Source organism: Ammodytes marinus, assembly GCF_949987685.1.
Source record: "Ammodytes marinus genome assembly, chromosome: 12".
NCBI lineage: Eukaryota > Metazoa > Chordata > Actinopteri > Uranoscopiformes > Ammodytidae > Ammodytes > Ammodytes marinus.
In genome coordinates, this window is record NC_137216.1 from 30,786,226 (window position 1) to 30,808,726 (window position 22,501).

The 22,501-nt window shown below is 42.6% G+C and overlaps 2 protein-coding genes across 2 annotated transcripts in view; one reads left to right on the forward strand and one right to left on the reverse strand.

The window, feature by feature from the left end:
* LOC307258871 (bone morphogenetic protein receptor type-2-like) overlaps nucleotides 1–2,551 on the forward strand; it is a gene marked incomplete at both ends in the record, with an annotated part of 23,451 nt that extends 20,900 nt beyond the window's left edge. Inside the window, 3 exons of the mRNA XM_080038537.1 lie at nucleotides 215–464; nucleotides 810–1,100; nucleotides 2,226–2,551. Coding sequence (XP_079894663.1) covers nucleotides 215–464; nucleotides 810–1,100; nucleotides 2,226–2,551 — 867 coding nt within the window. The remainder of the gene's footprint in view (nucleotides 1–214; nucleotides 465–809; nucleotides 1,101–2,225) is intronic.
* Nucleotides 2,552–10,409: 7,858 nt separating this feature from the next.
* Nucleotides 10,410–22,501, reverse strand: part of ttn.2 (titin, tandem duplicate 2) — a 312,546-nt gene continuing 300,454 nt past the window's right edge. Inside the window, exons 280-286 of the mRNA XM_080038538.1 lie at nucleotides 21,799–22,104; nucleotides 21,143–21,525; nucleotides 20,379–20,589; nucleotides 13,669–19,761; nucleotides 13,160–13,338; nucleotides 12,270–12,453; nucleotides 10,410–11,903 (exon numbers count right to left, since the gene is read on the reverse strand). Of these exons, the coding sequence (XP_079894664.1) occupies nucleotides 11,611–11,903; nucleotides 12,270–12,453; nucleotides 13,160–13,338; nucleotides 13,669–19,761; nucleotides 20,379–20,589; nucleotides 21,143–21,525; nucleotides 21,799–22,104 (7,649 nt within the window). The 3' untranslated portion in view covers nucleotides 10,410–11,610. The remainder of the gene's footprint in view (nucleotides 11,904–12,269; nucleotides 12,454–13,159; nucleotides 13,339–13,668; nucleotides 19,762–20,378; nucleotides 20,590–21,142; nucleotides 21,526–21,798; nucleotides 22,105–22,501) is intronic.

Below are 22,501 nucleotides of genomic sequence, written 5' to 3' on the forward strand. Positions count from 1 at the left end.
AACTAAATACATCTTCACCTCATCACTTGATATTGTGGAAAGACTTGAGGCAGTGGTGGATGATGCCATCTTTAGTAACTATAGCTTCTTGTCCTTGAAGGCCACCGTAGCTTCTGTAAATTCTCCCAAAGGGATTCGAAAGTCTGAGGCAGAAGATTATAACAGAATTGTAATGTTAATTCCATCAATAATCCATAACTTTCTGTATTTGCAGGTGGAAACAGGTGTTGCTAAAATGAACACAGTAACAGTCGCAACAGCTGTTGAGCCCCACATGGTTACCACGGTGACACACAATAACACAAGCACTAGAGGCAGTGTGGTTACTATGAACAGACCAGTCCAACCGCTAACAGTGGTCGCTCATGGTTACAGTTCGGGAGTTCCAACGTTAGTAACGAACAGTGTGATTGGTCGAATTAATCCGGCCGGACCTCAACTGGAAGAGGAGGACAAAATGGAAGGTTTGTAAAGCTTTCTTAAAGGTGCACTATGTAATTGTGGGTGTGTCAGAGAAGTTTTCTTTTAGATTTTTTGGCATTTTCAAACTTTATTAGTACAGAGTTGAAATGGGGAGACAGAGAGAGAGAGAGGGGGGATGACCTGCAGTAAAGGTCCACGGGTCGGATTTGAACCCGTGACCACTGCAATGAAGGCCAGAGCCAATATGGCACACGCTCTATCCACTACACCACCGGAGCGCCCAACAAAAAATCCAGCATTTTCTTCTGATGTTGTTCAGATTTTAAGCACATTTCAAACCTTGAAAACACAATATTTTAAATCAAGCTTTTTCCTAACTTTTCCAGCTCCTTTACCAACCCTGAGGATCGGAGGAACAGAAGAGATTCGTATAAACCTTCTCAACCCGAGTCCTGATGAGAATGCTCCTCTGTTGATGAGAGAACAGCCTCCTGATGAGAGCATACCAAACATGCTGTCTGGAAGAGGCTCTAACTCCAATAACAACAACAATAGGACCGCTTTGGGACCACACATCAAGATACAGGGTCTAGAAAATGAACCGCGATCAAATATTGGTCTAGATCTTAGTCAGAATCAGGGTGTCAACAGTCCAAAACCTGAGTCACACCAAGCAAGTCAGATGAGCGAAAATCAAGAAAGAATCAAGAAAAGAAAGAGTGAAGGTCCTGCTAATGATACAGATACAAATCCAGGGAATTCAGTTATTGGTTCAGAAGTAGGTAGAGTTAAAATCGATTATTCCCCAGCAGCCCTGACCAATTCCCTAAACCAGGGTTCAAATGCAGGCCCCCAAAATGTCCAAAATGTTCTTTATGCAAAACCTGAATTGACGTCTCAATGTACTATAAGTCCAGAGAGTCATCAGGTCCAGAATACTATCAACACAACGGTCCCAAGCCGAAGAGAACGAGATTCCACTTCAGAAGAGCAAGTTTTAGAAAGCTTAAAACTAGCTCAAGAAATTCAAACCCTAAATTCGGCAACTTCAGATCGAGAAAATGAAGTTGTGATTCCAACTACAAAGCCTTTAGAAATTGAAGTTTTGGATACTCAAGATCAAGAAATTAAAGCCCAAGAAATTGCAAGTTTCCTGCGACCGAAGATGGGACCGACTAAAGCCAAAAGGCCCGATCGCCCCTGTTCACTGGACCTTTCCTCACCCTGCATCTCCCCAGGTGAGTGAGTGAGTGAGTGAGTGAGTGAGTGAGTGAGTGAGTGAGTGAGTGAGTGAGTGAGTGAGTGAGTGAGTGAGTGAGTGAGTGAGAGAAATTATCAGAACAGGGGGTGGTGCAAAATGTCAAATGATGCATTCAGAGATGTCGAAATGCTATACCTCATTTCTCAAGTTCCCCTTTAGTGGCATAGAATTATAAAAAACAATATGGTTATGACACCAATCAGACTCGTACATCTGCTATTTTTTCTCTTAACGGGTGCCCCGAGGAACTTTTAGTTTGTGTTAATTCTAGCGGCCCTTTTGGACGAAAAGCGGTAGTGTTTTTACCATGCCAGCTGTTGTTCCTGGGTGAGCGTATACCCATGACAAAGGCATTAAGAAAAAACTATATAAAAATAGCATTCGTTGCACTGATGGTCTCGTTTGCTGTTACATGTAATTTATGATCATCAGAGGAAAAATGAGACTGTTTCAGAAATATATAAAAGTTCTTCGTAGCTACTTTAAGGTATAAATTAACCAAACAGTTTTCTAATATGTCCTTCCATCTTCTTTCCTATAGAGGGAGTTCCTCTGACAGACACCGACCCTCAGAGTGTTTCAGGAGAGAAGATAAAACGCCGCGTGAAGACCCCGTACACCGTCAAGAAATGGCGTCCTGCCTCGCTGGTGGTTACTACGGATACGGCCCTCGACCCAGACTTTGCCTTTACCACCACCAGTAGCAGCAGTAACCCCGCCTACTTCTCCTCTGGTCTTCAGAGAGCAACAGGAGGCTTCGGCATTCCCAAAATCAACCAATCAAAATCCAGTATGGCTGTGTTCTTGGTCGGTGGTGGGGGCACGGCAACCACTACGTCCGAGCCCGATGGAATGACCAGCTTTTAAAGTTGCCGCCTGAAAGTTAAAGCTATAGTGCGTAACTTTTACCTATAAATTAATGACAAGCCATCGCCAAAATGAGTTGACACAAAGTTGATTAAGCCTACATCAGCTCCACAAAACTCTCAGTATTTCTCAGTATGGCAGCGTTTACAAACTGGTGTCCCCCCCCTGACACTGGCGCAGGAGCTCAGAAAAATCCCAAGAAATGTTTCAGTTTTTGGTTCTACTGCTAAGAAAAAACCTGGACGTACAGCAGAAGGTATAAAATCACTGAAGGCTTTACCTCATGTAGATGCACCGACAGTGTTGTTGTACTCAAAATTCCTCATTGGGGGCGATATAAGTTAGGCACTATAGCTTTGAAATTGAGAAAGTTCTTATCCTAAAGGAGATTGGATTATTTTCTTTTTTTCCACCTACTTTTGTCTTCCTTCTCTTTTGTTGTTGGAAATGGAGATTTGAACCTGATGTTAAATCAAAGGCAAACAAAATGGCCCAGATAAAAAGCTCCCTTTCTCCCAAGCCTTTTGTTGACAGAAGTCCCGGAACCGGAAATCAAACACAAGACTACAGCAAACTGTTTTGGGAAAATCTACATTTCTTTATACAACTGGACACTTTATTTTTCGTTTAATTTTTTTATTAGGGTCAAAAAGAACCATATGCGACACTTTTTGAAGCATTTTTGCCGATTGACTCCATCTTGTGACCATTTGACTTTTCAACCCAAACCCTGCCCGAGTAGCAAAAAAAATGCCCATGATGATCAAAATATATTTGAGTTGCTAGTGAAGTTATTGGATTCCCTAACATCTAAATGATTAGCTGTTGTTCTGACAGCTTCGTCCCAATCCTTACATGGCCCTAGAAGATCATCTCCTAAGTAACACCACTGAACTGTAGATCAAAAACTTCTGTTGGAAGGAAGTTAACTAAACTAGACATTTAGTAAACTTTTGGGGTCCCAGGGGTTCAAACACTGGTTAATAGATACAGTCAATGATTAGTGGTAGGGCGTCTTCTTGAGTGATGGTGGAAGATGCTAGGGTAGAGAGGAAAATAACAAAATGATAACACATTGAGGTCATGAACCCATTTGTGGTTGATCCTAATTGAGGGGATCCTATTACTTCTAGAAGGCTTCTGTTGTGGCTAGTCTTGAGGCTACTGGATGTGGCCAGTTGCTTTGGAATATAGGTCTTAAAAAGGGAAATCGAAGTAAGCGCTAGGGCCAGGCATTGATCTAACCCAAGGACTGAAATTGACCAAGACTTTAAAAATCTTGTTTAGTTGATAAGATATTTATATTTGGGCTCCTGCAACAACGACTTTAAGACTTCACTGGCTAGTTAAAGACCTACTTCAGCGGTGGGAATATGAAGGTGTATTGAACTCTGAGATCCTATGTATTGTAAATTTGCAAACATTTTTGAAATCGGTTCATCCAAGCCTGAGAAAAGTCAGAAAGAGTGTTTTATGGTCTCACTGTCTAACCCTACATTTTACTAGTGTGACATTACTAGTAAAATGTAGGGTTAGGATTTACAGGACAGCTGGGCCAAGGGAAGGCTGAGGAAAGTGACCAGAAAGGATGGATCAAGTCAGAAGTCATATCTTTTAAAAGCACTTTAAGCAAAGCTAGTGTTATTTAGGGAACTAATTAACCATATAAAAGGACACCTTGTGCAATTATAATAGTAACAGTGACATTTATCTAGGATATTTCTTTGCCTTTTTTGTGTTTTTGTATAGCGTTTTTTTTAACTGATTTGAAGGTGATCTTTGCTTTATACCTTTACTCTAGCTATGCATTCAGCTCATGATGCCTCCGACTGTTGTCAGTAGGGACTTTAAGCAGCGATGGTTAAGTTGGCTACGGCGGCCACAAACAACTTTTGGCATTCGTGAATTTACATCATCTCTTTTGTCATAGTCTGTCTGTGTACAATGCAGGAATGAATATTTTCTTTACGCTGAAGGCAAATCTAAATACTTGGATATCTTCAGTTCGTACAGTAATTCAAATTCCTCATTTGACAATAACTAGTCTTCTAAAGAAAATGTCTTAAACTCTCGGGCCATTTTAAGAGAAATTGTAGCCAAAATGTTCGTTGGTAAGTAAAATTTTATTTCACAACTACGGCAACCCGTTTGAGTATTTCCCGGACGCCATAGCCTTCCCTCTAACGTTGCTGCTTAAAAAGGTGCTCCAAGGAACTTTCAGTTTGTGTTATTTCTTGCCATCTCTTTGGACAAATGCTGTAGAAAAACTATATAAAAATAGCATTATTTGCACTGAAGGTCTTATTTGCTGTTACATGTCATTTATGATCATCAGAGTAAAAATTAGACTGTTTCAGAAATATTTCAAAGTTCCTTGTAGCACCTTCAAAGTCCCCCGAGTATTTTAGCTCAGATTTAGCAACAGATTGACAACATTACTGTCTGTCGGAGGATCTTAATCTTAATTCTTCTAATTTTGCACTTTCTTTTACGAAGTAGTCTCAACTGCCTTGTGAGGTCTGCTGAGACCATGGAGGCCATTTGAAAACTGAAAGCACAGAGAAAGTCGAAAAGGAAAAACGTTTGGAGATATAATGAAGAAATGAAAGCAGAAATAATCCACAAATTATGCTGGGTTTACACTGCACGACTTTTCACACGAGTTGACAGTCGCAGACAATTTACGTTACGTGATAAGGGCATAAGGTTGTTAACATTTCCTTAACACCAGGTCCGTTTTACCTGCTAAAAAAATTACTTTTTATTTGACAGAAATCACTTTTAATCCCCAGTAGAAAGGATTGGAAATAATATTTATCTCAAAAAGAAATCTAGTTGTGGTCTTTGAATATGAGACCCCCTGTCTTTTCAAAATCTCATTCTGTGACTGAGAACTCAGAGAACTAATGACTAATTGTCTTCAGGTGTGAGCTGATTGTCTTTAGATGTGAGAGGCACTGTGTTCCAAATCACATACTCTTTCTTTTTACTACACTACATACTAAAGTACAGAAGAGTTTTAGTCTTTTTACTACACTACATACTAAAGTACAGAAGAGTTTTAGTCTTTTTACTACACTACATACTAAAGTACAGAAGAGTTTTAGGGCCACAGACAGGAGAGGAAAAAAAATCAGATAAAAAAGATTTTATTTTTCATTATGTCGAGGAATGTCAAGAATAAAGACAAATACTCCAAAATGCTATTGGAGTTAGTGGGGCATTTATGTATTTTCAGCATACTACAATTGACGTGCATGTATTGGGACATCCTAAATCTTTTTCTGGCGTACTTAAATAGTAGGGAAGTATGGGGATTGGAACGCAGGGAGGGTGTCAGTCTTCAGCCCTTTTCAAAGTCTTTTAAAAGTCCTCTAGTGTAAACCCAGCATGAATCTACCTGGGAAACCTAGGCCATGGACAATCTCCCTCAGGTAACTTAACAACACTCACACAGGCTGGAAAAGCTCTCTTGTGTTTGCAGAACGTTTGCAGAAAATGGACAGATTTTAACCAATGGACGAAAATAGGCCTTTTGAACAACTCCAAAGCTGTCTTATTTTACATGTTGTGTTGTGTCAATCACCAATCCATGCACAGTCAGTTGGGTTTTCAATGCCAAGATTAACAAATTCATCTATTTGTCATTTTCTTATATATTTGCGTTCATAAAATAAAAAAATATATCATTCCCCAACAATCAAAAAGTCACAACAATCAAATTGCGTACATAAAAAAAAAAATATATATCGTTGCCCTACAGCCCGTAACTTGACCACAGAAAAAGATAATCAAGAATAGGCTAAAATGATAATAATAAAAACAGAAGTCCTACAAATATAAAACATATCATTACAATGGCAGCCCAAACACAGATTGTGTAGGCGCTATTAAACATTACATTACATTTAACATTTTTGGCTGGCGCATTGCCTCACTCTCCGGATCAATATAAGGCGACAGAAACCTTCCCTGTAACTGTGCATGCATCTTTTTTTATGAAGTTAGAGGCATTGGTCGCTCATCCGGGTTAGCTTAGCTCAAACACTGGTAGCTAATGGAGCAAGTAGCCTGTGCTAAAAATATCGAGAACCTTGCGGTGTATTAACAAGTCCCATTGACTACCAGTATTTTAATTAATAGCGTATAAATAATCCACAGCACTTTATTTAACATATATATCCACATTATAAACTGGCCCAAACCTGCTTTCCATCCATCAGGTGTTGTAGAGGCCGAAAGAATATTATTTTATATTTGAATTAAAAAGGTGCTATGAGGAACTTTCAAAGTTTTTGTTAATTCTAGCGCCCCCCTTTGGACAAAAGCGGTAGTGTTTTTACCACGCCAGCTGTTGTTCCTGGGTGAGCGTATACCCCATGACAAAGGCATTAAGAAAAACTATATAAAAATATAATTCTTTGCACGGATGGTCTCGTTTGCTGTTACATGTAATTTATGATCATCAGAGGAAAAATGAGACTGTTTCAGAAATATTAAAAAGTTCCTCGTAGCACCTTGAAATCCAAACAAGTTATGCTGCTTAATCTATGAGACATTTATATACTTTTTACATTATTAGTTCAAAGGTAAATGCATAGCCTATAGTAGAAGTAGTTGTAGTATTACATTTACAAAAAGTCAGATATTTTGAATGGAGTTTGGTGTGAAAGTGTTGAGATAATAAAAATAAAAAATATCGTCGCTATTCAACAAAAAGCGACTGTCGATTGAATTATATTTCTCTCGATATTTGGCCGTGTTCTTTTTCACAAATGCTAAAAGTTAAAAAGTTGACATCTGGATTTTATTTTTATTTTTCTTCATTGTCCTAAATTTTTAAAATGTCCGAAATGAGTTCTTCATTCCTATATATTCTTCGTTCACCAACGTAAACATGATCAAACCATCAGTACCGTTTTATCGTATTTTAAAAATGCCTTCTACGACGTAATCCTCTTTTGTTATTTTTGTATTTTCTACCGTTTGTACTGTTTTTAGATTTGCTAATGTGTATATACGGATGTGCCCTGACAATTATTTGTTTTATCATGTCATTTCTGAAAGCATGTGTGTGTGTTTGTGTGTGTGAACTAGCTTAAATCTAACTGAGCTAACCAGGGCTAAGTATAGATATTACTTAGACAGTTAAAATGGTTTAGTAAGCTAACAAATGCTACAACCAGAAGGCTATAACTGCATGCTAGTTCCATAATGCTAACTTTTCGTTTTTTAAAACAGAAAACATTTGGTTTTCAAAGTATCTGTGTTTTATTGGGGAGTGTATCAATGTTCAAAAACTAGTCTTACCTTTGAGAAATTCCACCACATGTCGGCAGTGAAATGTTTGTTGCTAGCTAAGTTTCCTAGTAGCAGCAGATGGACTGGAAAGATAAAATATTTAAAGACACAGTGACATACATTTTTTTTCATCAGGTAAAGTTAACAAATGTATCATGATTATCAAGTCCGTGTTGTTGACTTTACAACTGTGTTTTAGCAACTAAAACAAATATGACATTAATAAAAACGGCCCATTTGGTGCCATAGACATCTGTGAACATTAAGCCCTGGGAATATTGGTATAACACTGTTAAGCTAAATTATTTAAATCAAAACAACATTGGTTTGAAGCTATTGCCGCAGTGAAAACAACTTAAGAACTGTTTGTTAACCTTTGATGCTTCACACAAAAAAAGTCAAACCTGCTCTAAAACCATGTTAGTCGGGAATCTGGACATAATTTAGCCTCTGAAAACAGACGAAAAGTATGTGTGAGGAAGCTAACAATGAACTGAAAATGCTAACCTGAAAATGCTATCCCTTTAAACGTAATTTAGCCTACTGTACTTTATGCATTATCATATAGTTTAATACACAGGATCTACTATATGTCATCTACATGTCATCTGTATTAAAACATTTAGGATTAAAAACAGATTTAACCTCGTTTAGCCTTTTGGATAAACGTTGTATATTGTAGATAAAAAAAAGTAAATATTCAAAATCCCCCCCCCCCCCCCCTCCCCGCTGTTTGTCGTCCGGTTCCTGAATATTCTTGGACCTAACATGTTGTTGAATGTGTGTGTGCGTGTGTGTGTGTGTGTGTGTGTGTGTGTGTGTGTGTGTGTGTGTGTGTGTGTGTTTTGTTTATCTCTGTGTATTTCTGTGTGACAGTTTTGCAGCAGTGTAAATACATTACTACTCATTGTATACTTTCATATCGGACCAATTACCAAAACTGTTTGTGTTGTATTCAGAAAACCCTCTTAAGATCACATCCCTTTTTAGTCTGGGAGCTGGCTTTAATATCCATAGTATGCACTTAATTTAGTTTATTTAGGGTTTTAAAAATTCTAATTTTATATTTTAGAAGAAAAATGGCAAGAAACAGACCAATTTAACAGTCAAAAAAAAAAGGAAAAAAAAGTATAATACAAAAAATACCACGTGGCAGTGGTCGCGGGTTCAAATCCGACCCGTGGACCTTAACTGCAGGTTATCCCCCCCCTCTCTCTCTCTCTCTCTCTCTCTCTCTCTCTCTGTCTCCCCATTTCAACTCTGTACCGTCTAATAAAGCTTGAAAAATGCCAAAAAAAAAAACATGATATTTTTGAAGGGGAAAAAAAATTATTTACCAATTTATCCATCATCACTTATTTGGTCATTTTCGGGCTTCTTGACAGAGATTTTTGGCACACATCCCCATCCCATACTATTCGTCGGGGTCATAATATACAAGCCTAGTATAGTTGAGATATTCTCTACTGAATATAAGCGCATATACAGCTCTGGAAAAAATTAAGAGACCACTCCAAATGTTCAGTGTCTCTCGTTTTACTATTTATAGGCATATGTTTTGAGTAGAATGAACATTTTGGTTTTATTCTACAAACTACTGACAGCATTTCTACCAAATTCCAATGCATTTTTGGTCATTAAGAGCATTTTTAAGTAATGTAGAGATGAAGATTTGAGAAAAATCCAGACTGGTCTCTTCATTTTTTTCTGGAGCTGTATGTAAGCCAGCTCCTAGACTATTCATACTGTTTAGCATGTTGTACAATCCTACAGATTATATACAATAAATAACTTGGTGGAGTTCCATTCCGACATGTTGTGAATCCATGTAGCAGGAAAAAATATAAAAATATCACAAACTCGAGTTCATATTTGAATAAAGTGTAAAATGCTCCAGTGTGTCTGTTTTTATTCAGTCGTCTTATAATAAATGACCAAATGTTTCCTGCTCTATTATCTGCATTAAAGGTGCAGTGTGTAGAATTTTAATGGAATTCTTCAGTACAGACTTTTTAGAATTGGAATACAATACTGATAAGTTTCTTTTAATTAGTGTATAATTGATTGAAAATAAAACTTGTTTATTTTATTTCCTTAGAATGAGCCTTTTATATCTACATAGGAGCGGGAGGCGTTGAGGCCGCCATGTTGCACCGCCATGTTTCTACAGTAGCCCAGAACAGACAAACTTAACGGCCTTACACGTTTTTATATACAGTGGGCGTCCTGGGGAAATGCACCTGTTGGAAGACCAAGAAGAAGAAGTACTATAGAATAAATAACTAAATACATCTTCACCTCATCACTTGATATTGTGGAAAGACTTGAGGCAGTGGTGGATGATGTCATCTATAGTAACTAGCTTCTTGTAAAATGTCAAATGAAAGCTACTTGAACTGCTCTATTAGATATAAACTGAACAAAAGCATGTCACCCTGGAAATTAAGTTTACCATGAACAAAAGCTAAATGTATATCACGTTCAACTCATTTCCCTTTAGAAACAGAAGCACACAGAAGAAAAGGACACAAATAACCACATCAGAGACGTCTTGTAGTGCTGATAATCATGCTTTATTAAAATCAATAATTGGAGAAAAACTCGAGGAGGCTGCAAAAATAGTCAATGCTACAACTCTAACTTCAATCAAACCAAATCGCTGGGGCTTCACGTGGCGAACACGCGTTTCTTTTTTTTTTTTCTTTCGTCGCCATCTCTGAAAGCAGCGGTGGGTGGATTTCGGCTGCGATTTTTTTTGCACAGTTGGCGGCGCCCAGCTTGACTGACATTTTCCTAAAATCTAAACACACAAGCACACTGCAGACCTCCAAGAGACAGCCCTGCCTCTGCAAAAACAAGCACCTCACGGACTCTTCAAATTTTTTTTTTTTCATAATATCGTGATTTGCCAGTTTTGATGTTACGACTGAAGAGCCAGTGACAGTGGTCGTTTGCCAGAAGCAGGGCACAAAAGAATAAAACAAAATAAAAACATTTTCGCTCAGGAAGTGCAGGCCGTCGCACTATGAAGCGTTGTCATTTAAAATGGCGGTATGACATCTTCCGTCAAGAGCGCGAGGTCCAGTCGTCCTGCTTACATGAGGGTATTATGCAAACAGCACTCAGGATCTCACGCTCTAGTACTTGTTACTTAGCAAACACAAAGCTATCTCTCTCTCTCCTATAGCAATGCTTTAAATAGTTTGTCTTGGATTGAGTAAACGTCAACAGGGAGCCTCTCTACCTGTTGAGGCAATCTTAAGACTTCAACATTTCGTTGAGGCACATTGATTTAGTTTCTTAGTTTCGCAGAGTATTCGCTCCCGTGTGGAAAACTTTCTCCTGCTTAACTACATTAGTTTCATTTAGTTTCAGTTTCAATATTATTGTCATAAATAACAATCGCATACATTTCCCATAACCGTTCATTTCGGCTATATACATTATGTACATGTCACAGAAAAATGGATTTAAAAAATCCTAAGTCATAGTTATCCAATATGGCACATTTTATAACAACTTCAGACCTTTTTAGTAGTCTAGTAGTTTGGCATAAATTAATGTCAAGATTGGTACAAAAATAGTTCATATTTACAAGAACAGAAATCCGGGTCTTTATCAAGTATCAAGTAGATTATTTCGCTTTTAAATTAATAAATAAAAAGGCATGGAAGTAAAGGGAATCGGGGGGAAGAATGAGGAGATATGTTTAGTCGTTTTTTTTTTCTTCGTTTTTTGTCTTTAAGTTTTTTCTTTGTTTACGCTGATCGAATGCTAATGTGAACAGTCGCGGTGTCAGATCCGAGTTCGTTGGACAGTTTGAGGGTGTATGTTCCAGCGTCTTCCTCCTTCACTCCGGTGATGATGAGGGTGGTCAGGTCTTCGTGGTTTTCGATGTGGAAGCGTCCGCCGGCGGTGGTCTGAATGGTGCGACCGCTGCGGGTCCACTCGATGTGCTTGGCCTCTCCGGAGAAGGCGCACGTCACCGTCAGGATTTTGCCCGGTTCGATGCTGATGTCTTCGGGGAGAGCCTCGATCTTGGGAGCACATCCTGGAAGAAATGACAAGTAACAAGGTGGTCAGAAGGGCTGTGCTACAAAAAATAGATATACTGTGATATTTATTTTTGTGATGTGATGTCTGTCAATTAGTTTTAAATGGGCTATGGCCAAGTCAGTCTTGGAAAATAGATTTTTATCTCAATGAGTTTATACACGGTTAAATAACGGAAATAATTTTTTTAAATGCATTAACAAAAAAGTGGATTTGACAACAAGCATTCTCCAGAATCACTGACTTCACCTTTAAAAATACACAAACTCTAACATTTACCTTAAGTTATGTTAAGTTAAGTTACCTTAAACAATGTCTTTAGAAACCTTGACACACACACACACACACACTCTCTTTTTCTCACCGATAGATCTGAATGTGGAGCCCTCGAGCTGTGAGGACATCCCGTGAGTCAGAGCGCTGGAGCTCATAGAGGAGAACGCCTCAGACGTGACTGAAGACATACTGGACATGGACATGGTCTCAAACTTCATCTCAGCCGCCATGCTGCTCATGGAGCTCGACTCCATCATGGATGACATCATAGCCTGTTGAACCAATCAGGAAAGAGGATGAGATTCAAAATTCAAGATATTCATATTTTTTTTGGTTCTGCTTCAAAATAAAAGTCAAAATTAACTTGATGTTTAGCCTTTTTGCCAGTTAAATGATTTTAATGTGAAGTTACACTGTAGGAAATGTTCGGTTTGAATTAACAGTAACTTAACTGCGTGCTACATATAGTTTGTGGTGTTGTAGTGTTTCTAACATTACTTGTTGTTGCAACAGCATGTGAAAAAACTACAACGTTAGCTAGGCCAAAAAGAGCGTTAATCGTGCAATAAAAACATTAAAGCCGTTAATAACACGTTTAACTGACAGCACTAATAATAATAATAATAATGGATTGGATTTATATAGCGCTTTTCAAGGCACTCAAAGACGCTTTACATGGTTCCAGGTTCCATTCATTCACACACAGTCATACCGGTGGTGGTAAACTACCATAGTAGCCACAGCTGCCCTGGGGCAGACTGACGGAAGCGTGGCTGCCATTCAGCGCCTACGGCCCCTCCGACCACCACCTCAAACATACAGCAACCATACACATTGACATGAGGCAAGGTGGGTGAAGTGTCTTGCCCAAGGACACAACAACCATGACACAGGTGGCCGGGCGGGGATCGAACCGCCAACCTGAGCCACAGTTGCCCCTAATATATATATAACAGTGTCTTGTTAGTGTGAACTCGCCTGCTGAGCTGAGGAAGATGACATCATCGCCTGCTGAGCTGATGAAGATGACATCATCGCCTGCTGAGCGAGGGAAGAGGAGGAAGAGGAGGAGAAGGAGGAAGAGGAAGACTCTTTCTTCATCATCATGGACGAGGCCATCGACGAAGCAGATTCTTTTTGTGCCATAGTCATTGATCCTGGATAGTGGGGAGATGGAAGTGGTTAACACACAGTATACAGTATGTCATTACAATTACTTCAAAGTGAATGCTTATGATGACACAAATTATTTTCAGTGACTAGAAGGAACTTTGAGTTTTCGTTGATTCTAGTGCCACGCTTTTTGTTTTGTTTTTAAGATAATTTTTCATCAAAATGTATTTTTTTTTTTTATATTAGGATTTTTATTTTTTATATGTGCTTTATATGCTTCACAAACATTTAAAAAAGTTCCTTGTAGTCTACCTTAATCGTACTTAAAGCTGGACTAAATCCACTTGGATACTTGAGGGCCGGTGGGTGCTCACCTTTAAGTGCGACTTGCTGCTCACAGTAGGCCTTAACCTTCATGCGAATAGACTGGAACGCCTGTCCCGTGAAGGAGAAGGTGGATTTGGACACTCCCCCCTCTGAAGTCATCTCACACATGTATTCTCCCTGATCGCTGTCCGACAGTTCGCTGATCTGAAGGCTGCAGGAGCCCTCGGAGTAGTGCATCTCGAAGCGGCTGCTCTGAGAAAGCCTCCTGCCGTTGACGTACCACACCACTTGGGTCACGCTGCTCTCGCACACACAGGACATCCTAACGGAGCCCTCGAAGGCCTCGGCCGTGACTTGGCTGATAACCTTAGGAGGTTTGGGAACTGGCGATTTGACGGTGGGTGGAGATACGACCCTCTTTGGGGACATGATCGGAGGAGGTGACTTCATCCTTGGAGGCGACTTGATCCCGGCCGGTTCAGGCGATTTCAAGCCTCTGAAAGGTGATTTGATGCCGCTTGGGGTTTTGATTCCAGTTGGTTCCGGGGACTTCACACCGAATGGCGATTTGATTCCTGCCGGTTCGGGAGATCTGACACCGAATGGCGATTTGATTCCTGCCGGTTCGGGAGATTTGACAGATGTGCGGCGAGATGTGGATTTCAGTTCCACGACTTCCGGGGACTTCACTCTTTCTGGAGACCTGAACGGTGACTTGATTCTGGGCTCGGGGGATTTTACACCCGGGGCTGGTGATTTGACCCCTGGAGTTGGTGATTTGACCCCTGGAGTTGGTGACTTAATGCCTCTTGGTTCTGGTGACTTTACGCTGGGCTCCGGAGACTTGACACCTGTGGGAGATTTGATTCCCGTGGGTTCAGGCGACTTAACGCTTGGAGTCGGTGATTTCACACTTGGAGTTGGAGTTGGTGATTTCAGACTGGGTGTCGGGGTTGGTGACTTCACTGATGGCACAGGCGACTTGAATCCTGGTTCAGGCGATTTTACACTCGGAGTTGGAGTGGGTGATTTCAGACTGGGCGTTGGGGTTGGTGATTTAACCGAAGGCACTGGAGACTTGAAGCCAGGTTCTGGCGACTTAACGCTTGGCGTCGGTGATTTCACACTTGGAGTTGGAGTCGGTGATTTCAGACTGGGCGTTGGGGTTGGTGACTTCACTGAAGGCACAGGCGACTTGAATCCTGGTTCTGGTGATTTCACACTGGGTGTTGGTGATGTTACAATTGGTTCAGGGGACTTCACACTTGGGACAGGGGAAGTTACGGAGGGCACAGGCGATGTGACTGTAGGCTCCGGTGACTTCATAGGTGGCTCAGGGGATTTGACCACTGCCTTGACCTCCTCTTTGGGTGCTGGTCTACGGATGGTGAGAGTGAAGTGAGCCTCCTGTCTGCCGGCCGAGTTTTCGATCACCACAGTGTAGCTGCCCTCTTCTGAGAACGTCACGGAGCTGATCTCCATGCTGGACTTGTACTGCGACGTGGTGATGTGGAGGCGGTGAGTCGAGGCGATGCTTCTGCTCTCGTGCATCCATGTCACAGAAGGCGCAGGCTCCCCGTCGATATCGCAGGAGAATCTCGCGGTCTCTCCCTCTTCAACTGTCACAGATTGGGGCTTGGTGAGGAATTTGGCTGCAAGAGATGCCTTCTCCTTGTGGACAGAAACCTCCTCGGCAACAACAGCAGAAGTTGCCTTCAGCTTAGCTTCAGATGAGGTGCGTTTTCCGGTCAGAGAATGAGAATGAGATGAGAAGGAGGAACCACTTGACAGGTATTCAGCAGAGGCAAACTTGATAGAGGCATCATACCTCTCTGCAGAAGAGTACCTCTCGGCGGAAGAATATCTCTCCGCGGAAGAGTACCTTTCTGCGGAAGTACCGAATCTTTCACGTGTGACAACCTCGTGTGTCTCGGTTAGTTTTGACTTGCTCTCTTCCACCTTCATGTGGGTCTCGGAGGAATAGCCAGCCTTGAAGTGGGAGTGGTGATAATGGTCAATTTTAGACATTTCAGGAACACGTCCTTTGGGAGCGTCTTCATCTCTGCGGCGAGAAGAGAAGGTGGTGTAGCCGCCGCCTGCAACGTCAAGGGTGGCATAGTCTGATGCCTCTCCCTTGGAGTTGGATAACACACAGCGGTACGTGCCACTGTCCTCTTCCTGGCAGTCCAGAATAGTGATGGACAGAACACCACCCATGTCGACGAAGGTGTATTTCTCGCTGTGTTCAGAGATTTCATTTCCGTTGTGGAGCCATTTGACCTCGGCATCCGGCTTGGATTGGATGTTGAGGGTGAATTTGGTGTCTTGGCCGATTGGTATGCGATGAGAGCGCATCCTGACGGTCACACGGGGAGCGTGGTCCAGGCTGAATGGGGTCTGGCTAACTGTGGTGTATTTCCTCTCAGACTTCAGCGCGGCCTTTCTGGCCTCGTAGCGAGACATGATGTCGAATCGGGCAGAGCGCTCAAACCTTGAGGCAGAGAGGGATGACCTCTCCGCAGACCGGATGGGGCTGGGAGAGCGAGGGCGGGTCCTCTCGGGTGTGGGGGACCTTCTCACAACCTCTCCTTCTACTTCTACAGTCGTCCTGACACGTGCCGGTCTGATCAGCTCTGACACTGGACGCATCAGCTCGATGTATGTGGGAGACAGGGATCTTCTCCTCCTCATGAATTGCTCAACAGTGGTGCGTTTCTTCTTTGTTTCGCTGACTTCGACGGCCTCGTGTCTGACCTCCTGCCTTCTCTCTACGCGCGCCGCGGCATGGCGTTCCACACGGACTGGGCTGCCAGTAGGAGAGGCCGAAAAGCCAAGCTCCAGTTCATCCTCCATCATCATCTCCTCGTCCTCTGTTCTCCTCACTGAACGGTAATCGTCAGCTATCATCAGCTCCTCATCGCTAAGGTCTCCCAAAGATCTCCTTCTGCATATGGAGCAAACCTCAGATTCGGGAGAGGGTGAACGGCGGGCGGGCCTGACAGTCTCCAGATCATCTAGAGAAAGCTTTGGAATACGCCACCTTGGTCTGTACTGGTCGGTCATTCTGGGCAGGGGCATGACATAGAACTGCTCCCATCTGGACAGGCGAATACGTCTCTGCCTCTTCTGCACAATTCTGTCCATCTTCGCTGGAACCTCATATGAGTCTCTTATCTTCTTGTACCATTTCATCTCAGAAAGGGGCTGGAACTGTTTGATAGTTTTGTCCTCATCCAGAGCTCTTGGATCGTGAACAACAGCCTCGGGGATCTCATATGGCATGAAGATCCTCCTCTCCTCTTCAAGCTGTTTGGTCGTAGACTTCTCCACTGTGATGTCGAACTCGCCCTCGACGTTCTTGGTGCTCACTGCGGGCTTGTACATCTCTGCAGCAAACTTCAGAGCATCCTGGGCTGTGGGGTTGAGAGGTACACTCTCCTCTGTGGCAGCAATCTTCATAGCCATCTTGTTTGTCTTCTCAATTTGTTTCTGTACGTGTCTGTATTTCTCCTCTTCACTCTTGTACTCTCTCCTGGTGTAGGTAAGGCGGCCCACAGTCATTGTGGCCTGGCAGCTTACGGAGCCGGAGGAGTTGATTGCAGTCACCTTGTAGACACCGGAGTCCTCGAGCAGAGTGTCTCTGATGTGCAGTACATAGTAGTCAACGTCCTCCTGGATGACAACCACCTTATGACCGAACTGTAGCAGATGACCGTCCTTCTCCCATTTCAGATTGGGAGTTGGGATTCCTGAGACTCTGAGATCGAACCGGACGCTTTGTCCTTCAACGCAGTCAACGTTAGCCAACAGACGTTTGAACATTGGCCTCATGGTGTCCTCAGTCACTGGGTGATCTGTCACAGTAAGACGGGCCTTGCAGCTATCTTCTCCAAACTTGTTGTGGGCCATGACGGTGTATTCAGCATCGTCAGTCAGGTCCACATTGTGGATCATCAGCTGGTACAGACCCTTATCAGTGGTGAAGGTGTACTTTCTGTCATCGTCTCCTGGCTTGATTCTCTCTCCGTTCTTCAGCCACGCGACTTGAGGTTCTGGGTGCACGGTGATGGTGACACCGAAGCGCACATCTTCCCCAATGTAGGAAGAGCGATTGTAGAGCGGCAAAGTGAACTCTGGAGGTCTCTGCAGGAGTTTAGTCTTGTCAACTCTCCTCCTCATCTTCCTGATGGATCGGCTGATGTAGTGCTCTCTGATGCATCTCACGGTCTCCACAAAGAGCTCGCCATAAGCACTGTCTTCTCCTTCATCACTGACCACCTTGCATCTGTACACTCCATCATCACCCTCTTCAATGTCCTTGACGTAGATACTGGCGAAACCGTTATGGTATGTGATCTCATACTTGTTGCTTGCGTGCAACTGACGAGTACCGAAGTACCATGATACCTTTGTACTCGAGTCATAGCTGCAGATGGAACATGTGAATCTGACATGGCCACCTTCCTCAGCTGAGGCGTGCATGACTGGACCGCTGCGGATGCCGTGGTACTCGCTTCCAATCTTCACTTTAGCCAATCCCATTCCTCTCTGGTTCTTGAAGGCGCCGCCGAAGGCCACACGAGATGATGACACAATGGTATCCATCCTCTTCACCAGAGTCTGGTAGTACCTTCTGTGTTTCAATGTCCTGATGACCTTGGTGCTGACTTGCTCAATCTTCATCTTGAGCCATGGATGCTCCAGAGCCTCGTGGGCTGTCATACGGAGCTTCTTGTCCTTGATAAGAAGTCTGTCCACAAAGTCCATGGCCTGAATGCTGATGTCCTTGAATGCCTCACTGTCAAAGATATACTCACAGCTGGAAATGTTCTCGATCATCTGTGTGGTGGACTCTGCTGCAAATGGATTCATGCCACTGAGCAGAACGTAGGCCATCACACCAACAGACCACATGTCAGTGGCTGTTGTGACCTGGTCGGAACGGTGCACTTCAGGGGCGTAGTACTCAGGTGTGGTGAACGGCAATCTGATGTTCTCTCCTGGAACCAGCAGCCTAGTCTGGCCCATCTCAATAATCTTTACGGTGGTGCTTCTCCTTGTGGTGTAGATAATGTTGTCTGGGCGGATATCAAAGTGGCCATAGTTCTTGCTATGCATGAACTCGAGGGCCGAGCAGACTTGTCTCAGGTAGCGCACAATCTCCTGCTCTGTAAGCTCAAAGTTCATGGTGCCAAGACGCTCGAAGATGTCGACTCCCGAGATGAATTCAAAGATCAAGATGATTTCTTCCATGCTCTCAAAGTATTCATGCAGGTAAATGACATTCTTGTGCCTTGCTAGGTTGAGGGCCTCGATTTCCCTAAGGACCAACTCACGGTCCATTCCGTTGACCTTGATAAACTTGGCCATGAAGGTCTTCTTTGTGGCGATCTCCGTGCAGCGGTGGACGATACCAAACTGGCAGCGAGCAAGTTCTTCATGGATGCTGTATTTGGCGGAAAGCTCCTTCACCTTGAAGCTCAGAGCCTCTTCCTTGGTCACCTCTCTGGTCTCATCCACTTCCTCATCGTAGTTCCTCGTCACAGATTTGTCTTCTTTGGTTGTAACCGGTTCTGTTGGCTCACAAGGAGCACTCACGCCAAACTTGTTTTCGGCGATAACGCGGAACTGGTACTTGGCCTTTCCGTAGATGTTCAGGATGTTGATGCTGCAGTCCGAAGTCTGTCCAGCGCGGATCCACCTGTCAGCTGCGGTGGGACACTTCTCAACGATGTAGTTGATGATGTCGCTTCCACCATCATTTGCAGGAGGCTCCCAGGCCAAGGTGATGGAGTCGCGAGAGATGTCGCTGACCTTAAGGGCCTTTGGTGGGTCTGGTATGTCCGCAATGTCCACCTCAATGGTTTGCTTGTCTGTTCCGAACCTGTTCTTTGCGGTAATAATGTAGTAGCCATTATCCTTCCTCTGGACTCCCTTCAGGAAGACGAGGGAGGTGAAAGACCTGGTGGTGATGACTTGGTGATAAGCAGAGTTGGACAGGATTTCTTGACCCTTCTGCCAAACGATAGCTGGCTCAGGCTTTCCAGTGATGGGGATTTTGACGGTGATGTGGTCACCACGGGCACCATGGACTGCTCCCATGCCCTGGAGATCCTTGGGCAGGTGGATCTTAGCAGGAACTGGAAGAAAAAATGATATATGTTACATATTTATTAAGATTTCTATTTAAAGAATTACACCTAAAGATTTGATCCTTTAAGGCAAGACACTTGCAGGAGAATTATTTTCTAACTTCCAGATATCTTTATGAAACTTTCACCAGTTGATAACACACAACGATTGTTTTGAGTAACAGCTTTTCCAGAAAAGTTTGAATAAATATGCAAATTTAGCAAAATCAAACTATATATTTTTTTTTTAAAGATATATATATATTTTTTTTGGCATTTTTATGCTTTATTGATAGTGTAGAAACAGAGTTGAAATGGGGCAGAGAGGGGAGTGACATGCAGAGAACGACCGCGGGCTGGAATCGAACACGGGTCCGCTGCTGGCCGAGGCCCAAGGGGGGGGGGACGCCCTACCAACTGAGCTAAGGGCGCCCCAAAACTAATTATGTGTAAAATTGCGTCTCTTTAAAAACCAAACATCTAGATGTGAGAGTTAAAATCCTGACTTTGGATATAACCTTTTTTTTTTCATTTTGTCAATACATTTTTTTTCATATACAGGACAGGTCTTAAAAAAATGCATTTTCAGCATGTTATAAAGATATTTAAAGAAATTCTATCATTACCTTCCACTTCCAAGTTGGCTGATGTAGAGATAGAGCCTGTGGGGTTGGTGGCTCTGACTTGGTAAACTGTGGCGTCGGACTCGACAGCGGTAGTGATAACCAGCTGGTAGTAACCGCCCTTGAACTCCTGCGCTTTGATCTTGGTTCCATCGGCCTGCACCTCCTTTCCACTGCGGTACCATTTCACCACAGGTTTAGGATGGCCCACCACCTGGTCAAAGGAAAAGAATAATAAAGTTAGTCCTACAGTATACTTTACCAACAATAAAGTGTCTATCTGTCTGTCTGTCTGTATGTCTGTCTGTCTGTCTGTCTGTCTGTCTGTCTGTCTGTCTGTCTATCTATCTATCTATCTATCTATCTATCTATCTATCTATCTATCTATCTATCTATCTATCTATCTATCTATCATTGTAGGACATTACATTCTAAATCAATACAGAATGCCTGAAAGCCTCACTGCATTATATTATATTATATTTGGGTCACCGGGAACCTAATGTTATTTTTCCGTTTACGTAAATAAATTCACTTCCATCACAAATTGGTGCATAAAAAAGTATCCACAATGCAGAAAAATAAGTGTTTGACCCTAGAAATGGTGTGCTTAACGATGTTGAAACAAAACCTACGCCCATGCAAACACATTTTCACTCTGGGTATCTCTTAAACGCTCTAACAAACAAATGTACACCTTCATCAATACACCCACTGAAAAAACAAATCTTGAAAGCAAAGAATCCAAAGTCATTTAAACCACGTACCTTAGTAACAAAGGTGGCGTTGGCGTGGTATTTGACTGTCATATCTCTGATCTCCTCCCTGAATGCGGGAGCCTTAGGAGCCTGGTCTGACTTGGGGGTGATGGGAGCAGATATCTCACTCCAGTCGCTCTCTCCGCCCATGTTTTCACACTTGACGCGGAAATCGTACTCGAAGCCCTCGATCAAGGCCGTGACCTCGTACTTGGTCTCCACGACCTTGTGAGTAGACGCGGACATCCACTTGTTCTGTTTCTTCTCACGTTTCTCGAGGAAGTAGCCGGTGATTTTGGCGCCGCCGTCGCTGGTCGGAGGTTTCCAGCAAACCACACACGAGTCTTTGGTGGAACTCATGATGAACGGCTGCTGGGGGATGCCAGGTTTTTCTGAGAGAATAAACAAACAAAGGAATGTTACTTCACATATCTTCCTGGCGGCAGTGGCGAAGTGGGCAGGGAGGTCGCCTCTGGAGTGCAGGGTCAGAGGTTCGATCCCCCGCCTACCCGCCACATGTCCAAGTGTCCATGGGCAAGACATTGAACCCCAAATTGCTCCCGATAGTTAGCTATGGACTCTTGACAATGACATTGTATGTGTTAAAAAACAACAATAAATAGTAAAAAAAATTGAAAAAATCACACACAATAAAATGCACTCACCGAATGGACTCTTGACAATGACCACTGATGGGATCTCCAAAGCCTCACTGACTCCATATTGGTTTTGTGCGGAGACTCTGAAGTAGTATCCGGCGTTCTCGATCAGGTTGGGAACACGGCAGGTGGTTCCAGACACGGAGGATGAAACCAGGTGCCACAGTTCGCCTTCCTTGGCCTCACGCTTCTCCACGATGTAGTTGGTGATCATGGAGCCGCCGTCATCCTTGGGAGGCTTCCAGCTGATTATCATGGAACTCTTCAGCAAGGCATCAACAACCACGGGGCCCTCGGGGATGCATGGTTTATCTGGAGGAAATATAAAAGAAATTTAGTTGAATGAGATTTTTTATTTATTTATTTTTTAATAGAAATTGACATGAATGAATCCAGTATTTTTATTAGAATTTGCGTGAAATTGGAAACAAAAAATAATTGGTGATAAAATGTTATCCTGGACACTGCGAGGGGATAAGGGTAAAATTTTTAACTTATGGCTATCATCATGAAAATTTGAAAAAGACAAGTGTCAAATATTTCGGAAATGTTTGAATAAATGTGAAAATTTGGCCTAAATCATTATTCATCATTATTGACTCAAACATGACTTTTAAACATCACTTGTTTCCCCTCAAAGGCATATTTGAACTTTATAGAGTTTTGAATTGTTCCATATTATCATCATCATCATCATCAACCTTTATTT